Here is a 9,524-nt window from a genome sequence, read left to right as displayed (position 1 = left end):
ATTTCTGGACAATTCAAGTCACAGGTCAGCCACAACAATAAGTAAGCTACAAGGAAAAGGTCATAAGTGAACTTAAGCTGAGAAATTATGCAAGACCAAAAGACTGTCATTCTATTGAACATTTCTGCAAGCAGTGCATGAATGAATTACAAGGATAAATTGTCAAGTTTTAGCACAATATTTTCAGGATGCATGGAATATAGGTACTTATGGCAGAGCCTTGTGTGTCGAGCAGAATTTTTCTAGCGCACAATCGTCTAGCGATGAACATCATGTACCTTTGAAGCATGGTTCCTGCAGATTGATCATCATCATGATCAGATTGATCATCAGGCTCATTGGTTTGGTCATCATGATCACTGGCATCCTCATGGGAACCAGCTTGAAGCTCGTTATGTGCATCTGAAGATGAAGAGGATGGTGATCCTCCTTTCTCGACAGGCTCCTCCACCTGGTAAAAGATTTTATCAATAAAGAAGGCAAAAGCTACACTTGATCGCCCACCAAGCACCAAATATTACCACCTAATTCTGCATTTGTTTACCTCTCTTCCAAAGTAATGTAGAACATAAGGTTTTGGGCTATTTTGCCTTCTAATGAAGCACATTCACAACCAATTCATGATACTGAGATCCACTGAATAAATCTCATCTATTATATAGAGGTATAATTGGAAAAGAAGGTCATGATTCAAAATCCAATATTTCTCCGGAGCATAATAGCTGATGAATGGGTCTTTGACTCAAATTTCTGATAAGAAAGATATGTGATATGTATCTCAAAGGTGATAAAACGGAGTAAATTTCATCATTGAGGAACTATCAAATAAGGGGCTGAAATGGATTATTTTCAAAAAAGATTTAGAGTGGATCTTGTCTCAAATAAAGTTCTAAAATGGCCAACCTAGTCTCAAATAAGGTGCCGAGCTCCTCAGCCAGCCAAATCTTTGCCAGCCAGCGAGCCCGTGCATCTCACGTGCATCTGGGGAGCTCAAGGTCTTATTTGAGACAAAGTTAGCCACTTTAGAGCCTTCTTTGAGGTAATGTCTATTCTAGACCCTCCTTTAAGAAAACTGCCAGACCCTTTTTTGCCTGATTTTTCCAGTGGAAAGGATGATAACTTGGTAAGAGTCGTGAGAAATCACTGTAACAACTTATTCATGAGAGAGTTAGAAGTATTGTCAACCTACCCTTCGCATTTTCCGCCTGTGGAAAGCGTCTTGTGAATCAGCTTCTTCCATCGACATCGCTGCTTGGATATCTGAAATGTCATGAAAGAGAACAAACCCCATATCAGAAATTAAACTTCTTCTTTAAAAAAAAAATGCAGATCCACGAAATGATCGTTTATCGATTCATTGGACAAGAAACAAGTGCTGTCGAAAAGAGCAATTGCTCTTTTCCATATCTTTTCTCTACAAAATCACCTCATGATGCCTCTTTAGATACTACTTAGCTATAGTAGTTAGGAGATGCTGATGCTCGGAAGGTTTCGTGAATCCATAACAGTATGTAGACTTGTTTAATCAGTGGTGAAGAAGAAAACAAGACTTCAACACATGCATGATGGCAGAAATCAAACGAGTTACAGCAGTAGATAGTCATCCTCTCGAAACCTTCAATTGCTTGGTGTGCAAGACATTTCTGTACTTCATTGTACAGCCTCTCAAGCACGTAAGGGACAGATAAATAAAAAACAACTTATCAAAAGAACATATGCTTTTGCTCAATGATTTGAACCTAAACATCTTTCAAATTGGTCAAGAAGGAACAAATGAACTGGTGACTCAAGCTACAAGCAAGAGATCACAGATACCTGAAGGCCTTTAGATAGGGAGAATAGTCTCTCAAGCTTAGCTTAAAATGATGGACTGCTAACCTCACAATTTGTATTCGCTGGCCACACTAAAGGGAGGACCGACCAAGATTCTCAAGCAGATTGATCTAGTCTAAAATGAAGGCCTATATATACAACCTTTTCTATTGCATTGTAATTTGGATTTTCTCAAATAAATGACCCAGAATCTGCACTGCATTTTAAAGATGGGAAGGGTCATAAATACATGAATTTTCAGGGAAATGTCAAATGAATCTGACGTGGCTCCATCGGCGCCGTCCATCTCAAACATATCTAAGGTTTCTAGCCTTTTCTTTGTGGACATAATTTGCAGCCAGCCAAGTTTGGTCATGGCTAGAAGCAAATACGGTGTGATTGCCTAAATTAGGATGGGATTTTCCCTTTTCTGAAGTTTCCCTAGATGTCTGGTCAATGAACCTCTCCCAGTTAAAGATTATTTGATAATAAGGACATAATGCATACCATAATTCACCAGAAAGAGATAGAAAATGGAAGCAAGTTGAATCTGATTTTGGTAATAACAGTTTCGGTAAGTAGAGGTGACTTGGCTGGGAGACTTATAAGGCCATATGAAAAATCAGTAGCTGTAACAAGCCCAAATAACAAAAATGGAATTCAGCAACAGCTAGTTAACGTGATTTGCCTACTGAGCAACTTCTGTTTGTATCATGTTACTCCTAATTTATACGTATCGCCATCACATTTTTAAAAAAATGGTGTATAGAAGGTGGAAAACTCTCGGGACTCACCTTTTCCATTGCTTTCTACGGAGTTACAGAAAGCTTGTCAACGGGAAGTGATATCTCTCATTAATGGTAGATACGGAGCTAGATTTTTACCAACGGCTCTACGCATCTGTAATAAAGAACCGTATCTGTGACGTACTTTAGTAGATATTGAACTAGATTTTTCTTGACGCATTCACGAATTCGTAATAAAGGATGAACGATTCGGCATCAGATTAGAACTTTTCAACCTTTCCAAGTTGATTATCGACATTACAGGCAAAAAAGATCCGTGCCACAATCAGGATGAATCTAGAACGGTTTGCAGGATACTTGGTGTTTTTTGCACCCCCGATCCCAAGTAAGGAAGATGGCACTGTTTTCGAGGAAATTTCATAAATGAAAAGTTCATTGCTAAACGCAATCCAAAAGTTAAGTTGATCGGTCCTACATGCTAGAGCGCTAAAAATTCGTTTGTATCGACAACATCTAGTGTCATACAAAATATTTCTTAGGCAAGATATATGCAGTTTGTGTTATTACAGTATAATGTTGTGGCTATTTCTGTTCCATATATTCTGTACGTGCCAACCGGTATTTTTAGGTTGTTCAGTTTCTTCATCCATCATTAGAAGCATAGCCTCTGGTAAACCAATTGGACTTCTACTCATGTCAACGATCAAGTTGTTGAACAATCTGTCAAGAGACTCTGTCACTTGTCTAATCATCTTTTTATGCAATGTATGCAAAAGAAATCCATTTGCAAACTTAGCAGAGCCTATGTTCAAAACCAATCTGCAATCAAAGGGAAACAGATAGTCGCCTGGGTTGTATAGTCTATATCCTTGAATGTCCTGCACTTTATCAGTGGATGATATCACATGTCACTGCTGATTAGCACCTTAACATGGTCATTGGCAGGTTGAGTTGTTGATGCTTAGACAATCGTGTATTGGCCAAGCCAATGCCATTTACCTTCTCGTTTATATGTATGCTAAACCGGTGATCGACATGCATATCAGTTTGAGTTGAGAAGATAAGGTTTTTTTAGATCAACTGATCTAGTAGCATTCTGCAGACCTGATCTAACATTTGAGTACTAGAAAACCTTCATGATGTAATAGTAACATTGGGATGGTGTTTAAACAAAAGCTTAGAGCTTTATTAACATTTGAAGAATCAAACTTACGTGCTATTACAATGATCAAGAACAGCTTACATCAATTTGACATAATATAAGAAATCAAATGTCTTCTGAGTGGAGAATGAAAAGGGAAAATGCAATAACTGAAAAAGTAAACCGATCAAACAGCGTAGATTCCGGTTGACTTCTCAAACAGGGAAAGCCTTATCCTTAGTCGTTTTTAGTATTCATTGACTCTTCAACCTCCGATGCAGCGTCTTTGATGGATTCCTTGGTCTCTCTAGCCTTGTCAACAACCGTGTCTCGAGCAGAATTCCAAGCATCCTGCAGCTTTTGCTTTGCTCTCTCAGTCAAGTCTTCAGTTGCAGACCTAGTGCCAGTCGAGAAGTTTGATGCTTGCGTCACCTGCACAAATTCCTCAATATTTGAATAACGGAATTCCATTGTGAGTTGGTTTAAAATTTATGAAATAAATTAATCACGCAAGGAGGATAAGAACATTATCCGTCGGCGTCGACACTGCAGCCGGGTTTGAAATGCTCTCACTGGAGTGTGATGTAGCTCCTGGTACTGATGAGTCAGTCCCTATGGGACCCCCTTCAGTCTAGGATACAAAAGAGAAACACAGTATGAGCTTGTCACTGAATCACGGCTAAAGAAAAAACTGGCAATCAAGTCGAGAAAATTGTTTTAAGGTTAAACATTTTGATTGGAACTGGTGCGTAAACAACATGGTATCGAGAATACAAATATTAAAATGATTGAACAAACTAAACATCAACTAACAACATCAGAAAAGAATGGCTATCACAGAGATCATGCACGATACAAATCCTTTGGTGAGTATATGCGGATTCACGGTGTGTGTGTCCGCTCTAAAGAAAATGGAAGGACCGAGTTTGATGCTAGGCGGTCCTTCCAGGGGATGAGGGAAATTCGACATTTACCTCGATGGACCTGGAAATGACCTTAGGAACCAAAATGCTGCTCTTGGCCAAGTTAGCTCCAGCATGAGCCAACTTGGGATTCTTTCCGGCTTGGAGGACCACGTAACTCGCCATTTTTCTTATCGGGCCTCAGTTTGATGAGTTGTTTCACTGCTTTGAATTGCACACAGAGAAGTGAGAGTAATGATCTGATTGCTCTCGCCTCAACCCGAGTGATGAGTATATAAGGAGCAAACAGGAGTCCCACTCTGTTGTTCTAGGAAGGGACACAGAGCGTTTTTCGATAGCTGAGCCAATGCAGACACCATGCATCTGGAATATGACCCGGTATTGTAGGCCTGGTCGTTTGGTTTTTGACCGACGCATGTCCTGTTCTGTCGTTACGATATTCCTCAAAGACATTTGCAAGATCTAGGGACAGAGCTTCTACGCTTTCTAGGACCTACCCCGCAAATTATTTTCCTTGCTTTTTTTTCTGACACCGCCCACATCAAAAGAGAGGTGTTTTAAAAGTAGAACTAGGGATTTGATTGAGGTGTTCTTTGTAAAATATGATGGAATTCTTGTCTGTTTTCATCTATCTTACTCAGCATCACACTGGAAGTACCTACGCTAAACATTACATAATGCAGAACCAATCACTACTCCACTTTCATAGTCTTGGACTGTTTTCTATAGCCATGTGACAACACAGCAGAGAATGGATTCTGAAACAGCAATAGCAACAGCAAAGTGAAACAAAGGTTTCGAAGTTTCTGTTGCCTGATGCAGTAAAACTACTTATGACTGCATCCAAATCTGACATTGGCAGAGAACTGGCTTCACAAACAACAGCGGCGACGAAGAACTGATAATGGTCGAATGCTCGACTAATCACGGATGCAACTAATCACCTATGTCTTCTCATATCATGTCAAGCATTTTGTGATATAGATCGGTCGAATGCTCAAGGCCCCAAAACTTTTTAAGGGAAACAATCTATGTAAAGCCATCCAAAAGTCTGAAAATCACCCATCTGGGAAACAGTCTTCTGACAATCTGTGCTTATTGGCCATCTTCCCACATCTAGTTCTCACAGCACAAAAGCAAAACTAAAACACCTGCAAGTTGACTCTTTTGGGAACCCAGTGAGACATTCTATCTATTTGACTCCAACTACCGACATGAGGAACCGAAGCTTGTTGTTCAATTCCACAACGTCCAAAGTATCCTTGAACGAGCCAGGTGGTTCGACACCGGTAAAGAGATAGAGAGCTTTCAGTTCCTCGATACACGAAGCCTGCAGTTTAGCCTTGTATCCAACTATCTTACGCATCGCCTCGATCTGTTGCCATATCTTTTCCTCTCCATATATCTCCTCGTCCTGCAGAAAAGGGCGAACATTTGTGCATCTAATCATCCCAGCCTGAAAAGTGCTTTATCAATTCGCATATGATTTACAGAAAACAGAAACGATCACCATCTTCCTGCCCATTTCGGTGTGCTCAGTTACGAGCATAGATTTCCTCAAGCAGAGTAATTTCCTAGCTATAGCATAACTCTTTGACATCTCCCAGTAAACTAATTGTAATTTTATGGGATCACTACCAACTGTTATAAAAGCTGAAGCTATTTAATGAAAGTGTGTTTCAATAGTAAAATTCTTCAACCTCTCTTATGCATAGGCGACACCTTGTCATTAAACTAGATCATGATATCATATGATAAGAGATACATATAGGCCCCTAGAAAGATTTTAAAGGACAGCTGCCAACTACTTTAAAAGTTGATAAACAAATAAGTGGTTTGATATTTAAATCCACCAACAGATCTACATTTTTGTTGTTCTCGAAAGACATAATTCGGGAAAAGGAAAATCATAAGTGGACCAAGATGTAGATGATGGAGATTTTTTGAAATGCAAAGTATCACACATCAACAGAATTTCATTAAGATTGTCCAAAACTGCAAGTAATTTAAATTACAAAAGTGAACAGTTGAGCAGGTACTTCTTTGAATAACCACTCCGGAACTTCATAAACTTTCTGATCCTAAGAGACTAATAATCCCATTGCACCAAAAAATGAAGCTGACTAATTGGCGACATTGAAGAACTGTCAAATTTTCATCATGTTATGCTCTTAACATTCAAGAATGACAGTCAAATCATATTTCCGCCAGTTTTAACAAGTTAACAGTGTGGCAAAGTTTAACACACCACATGCACATGATTACAAGCATACTTGGTCAGTTTTATTTCTTGAGACAAGCCTCTGTATCTGAGGTGCATAGCACCAACTGACCAGAGTTTCTATACAACACTTTCTCACTTAAGAGATTCATCAACTCAGTATAATTCAAAGGACAACGATACACAGTGCAAATTGGTAATATGGTCTGAACAAGTAAACATAAGAGCGCTTAACTCAATGATTGCCAACAACAATGACACAAACCAGTTTGATTGCTTCTAGTATTGAGCAATGAGCTTTATGCATGTCAGGAAGACAAATGATGACTGACCTCAACGAAAGACGGAGAAATGCCTCTCCCAGCCAAAATTTGGAGGCCTCTCCCATCATTTAACCCAGAGGAAGCAAGAGATATAGGAATCTTTGCATCTCCAATACCCAAACTGTTTTCCTGATCATTTCCTGCGTCATGGATTACTGAAATCATTCTCTGAGTGTTTCTCATGGAAAAATTAACAAATGCTAACTAACAGAAGCTGCTGGCATCCTCAATCGCTACCTTTAGAAGTTCCTTGTTTGAGCATTTTTCCGGCATCCACCTTATTGCTAGTTTTCTCCTTCCCATAGTCAGCAGTCATCTTTTCGCTTTCTTCCGTGATTGGTTTCTTCTCTTCTACAAGGCCAGCCAATTTCTTATCCTGATCAGCGTGAGCATTCCCACTTTGCTTTATTTTATGCACATCTGTTTCCCTGGGGAGTTTCTCGATTGTCTTTTCTTCAGCTTTCTCCTTTTTTCTACCCTTTCTTTTGCCCTTTTTCCCATAATTTTTAGATTCAACTACCACATCTATTTCATCATCAGCTTCATGCATTCCTTCGGGTTGCATCTTCTCTTCTTCCACTGGATTATGAGGTTTTCCCTCATCAGAAAATGTTTCTATCAACCCCCTAGTCTCTCTCACCAATTCATCTTCTCCAATGTCTTGCAGTCTCCCGCTCTCCAATACAACCACATTTGTTACTTCAAAGGGTGCCCTGATTTGGTCGAATTTACTGCCATCATTCTCATCCACTTCTAGTGTAAGTAAAACACCCCGCATCTCATCCCTTGGCTGCTGAGACAAACTTCCTTCTATTATGTCATTATCTTTCTCCATTATTTCGCGAACCTCGGAATTTAAGTCCTCCACCATACCTCTGTTACCATAAGTATCCCCGACCATGGTCTTCTCTTCTTCATTTCCTTCTACCAATTCAAACCTCGTCTTCAGTTGTTCTTTTATGTCCTCAGTTTGCTCAACTTTCTCCTCCTCCATATCAATATCTCCTCCAAATCCAACCTCCTCTTCCTCCTCTTCCCCAATTCCTTCCTCATAAGGATTTGGAAGCAACCTACTCATGAGCTTCTCAGAGCAAGCATAACTTGCAAAGATGAGCCCATAAGGAACAGAGACGGCAATCCCTAGTGCAGAGACTACCAGAAGAGGAGGAAGAACAAATGGCGCAGAGGAGATTACCATGCCTGTGACCAGAACCTTCTTTCCAATTGCTACTCCCTTATTCCATAACCAATTGACTTTGCTGCTGTTTGCTTCAGAGGAGTATTCCTCGATATCCCAATCCATGCTCGGTTCGTCCATCCTGCTGAAACAATTTCACCTCAAAGAAATGAGAACAAATGCTTCAAAATTATCATGTGTGTGTGTTAACCCCAAGGCTCTCCTAGTCCCTCTGCATCTAATTTGCCCCTAAATAACATAAGCAACAAAAGTTAGCCTACAGACGATGCTATCTATGGGTTTATGCAGAGACTGATGCAACTAGGAATACAGTAAGCAATGCCATAAAGATATTTAGAACAAAGCACTATTAAAAAAGAAACTTATCTCAGGGGAAATCTTCCCAGTTAAAAGTTTCCAATGCAAAAGCCTGAACTATATATCAATCAGGCAGTGAGCGTGCCATTTATATTAGCTCAATCCTAATCCCATGTTTGTGTGAAAGCGAAACCTCTAACATCTCCGGTCGCATGCAAACCGACAAACAACATTGTAATTAATATATCTTTCGCTACTCATGCATGAAAGGCTGATAACAGCAAATTCCATCCTAGGTAATAAGTTCAAACAAGACATTACCAGAGAAGGATTTCCCATCTGAAGTCTTGATGGCATAGATTTCGACAGCATACATACATATCCATCTCCGATGTACGATATGGACCTAATCAGTTCAAACTAACTTAGCCACTATCTTCTCACGTCTCCCCATCTTGCAGCACACAAGATAAAATCTCAAGTTTTGGCCCAAGACAAATACACAACTAATCACAGACATTACATGCAGTATCTTGTCCAAACAAAACAGCTATGCTGAACACGGATATTGTGACTTCTCGTTTGAGTACAAAACAGTGCTCGCAACAGCTTCAATCTCCTATACACAACATTCGACATGAGCTGAAAAGAGCTTATGACATTTGACACTAGGAGATAACAGAGAGAGCCTCTGTGGGGTTACCTGGTTTAGATAAGCAGCCGTGTGAGTGCTGCTAGTTCGACAGGGAAGATCCCGTTGGGACAGACTTCTTGAAGCAGGGGGAGCGAAGGGTTTAGAGTCAAGGCTGGGGAGCGAGCATAAAACCCTGGCAAGCTAAGGAAGAAGACGAAGAAGAAGAGGA

At 40.0% G+C, this 9,524-nt stretch overlaps 2 protein-coding genes across 3 annotated transcripts; both read right to left on the bottom strand.

Annotated features, from left to right (window-relative positions):
• Positions 1 to 3,726: 3,726 nt before the first annotated feature.
• LOC115740283 (uncharacterized protein At4g13230) lies at positions 3,727 to 4,882 on the bottom strand. The gene is made up of 3 exons (XM_030673768.2): positions 4,674 to 4,882; positions 4,226 to 4,330; positions 3,727 to 4,131 (listed from the first exon to the last, which is right to left on the bottom strand). The coding sequence occupies exons 1-3, from the start codon at positions 4,785 to 4,787 to the stop codon at positions 3,937 to 3,939; spliced, it is 414 nt and encodes a 137-aa protein (XP_030529628.1). The 5' UTR covers positions 4,788 to 4,882; the 3' UTR covers positions 3,727 to 3,936.
• Positions 4,883 to 5,557: 675 nt separating this feature from the next.
• Positions 5,558 to 9,524, bottom strand: LOC115740129 (neurofilament medium polypeptide-like). 2 transcript variants are annotated; one of them, XM_030673527.2, is made up of 4 exons: positions 9,365 to 9,524; positions 7,404 to 8,485; positions 7,176 to 7,321; positions 5,558 to 6,036 (listed from the first exon to the last, which is right to left on the bottom strand). In XM_030673527.2, the coding sequence occupies exons 2-4, from the start codon at positions 8,482 to 8,484 to the stop codon at positions 5,815 to 5,817; spliced, it is 1,449 nt and encodes a 482-aa protein (XP_030529387.1). In that variant the 5' UTR covers position 8,485; positions 9,365 to 9,524; the 3' UTR covers positions 5,558 to 5,814. The 2 variants fall into 2 exon arrangements, with proteins under 2 accessions (XP_030529387.1, XP_030529389.1); XM_030673529.2 differs by having other exon boundaries at positions 7,176 to 7,306.

Source organism: Rhodamnia argentea, chromosome 1 (genome assembly GCF_020921035.1).
Source record: "Rhodamnia argentea isolate NSW1041297 chromosome 1, ASM2092103v1, whole genome shotgun sequence".
Lineage (NCBI taxonomy): Eukaryota > Viridiplantae > Streptophyta > Magnoliopsida > Myrtales > Myrtaceae > Rhodamnia > Rhodamnia argentea.
The sequence above is the reverse complement of the archived record's forward strand: the minus strand, read 5'-3'. Positions and strand labels throughout refer to the sequence as shown.

Excerpts from the sequence above, each read along its gene's own strand:
- LOC115740283 (XM_030673768.2), bottom strand. The coding sequence starts at position 4,787 with ATGGCGAGTTACGTGGTCCTCCAAGCCGGAAAGAATCCCAAGTTGGCT. Across the intron at positions 4,331-4,673 it reads TCATTTCCAGGTCCATCGAG|ACTGAAGGGGGTCCCATAGG; the intron begins GTAAATGTCGAA and ends TTTGTATCCTAG. Across the intron at positions 4,132-4,225 it reads TGTCGACGCCGACGGATAAT|GTGACGCAAGCATCAAACTT; the intron begins GTTCTTATCCTC and ends GAATTTGTGCAG.
- LOC115740129 (XM_030673527.2), bottom strand. The coding sequence starts at position 8,484 with ATGGACGAACCGAGCATGGATTGGGATATCGAGGAATACTCCTCTGAA. Across the intron at positions 7,322-7,403 it reads CAAACAAGGAACTTCTAAAG|TAATCCATGACGCAGGAAAT; the intron begins GTAGCGATTGAG and ends GAATGATTTCAG. Across the intron at positions 6,037-7,175 it reads TTTCTCCGTCTTTCGTTGAG|GACGAGGAGATATATGGAGA; the intron begins GTCAGTCATCAT and ends CCTTTTCTGCAG.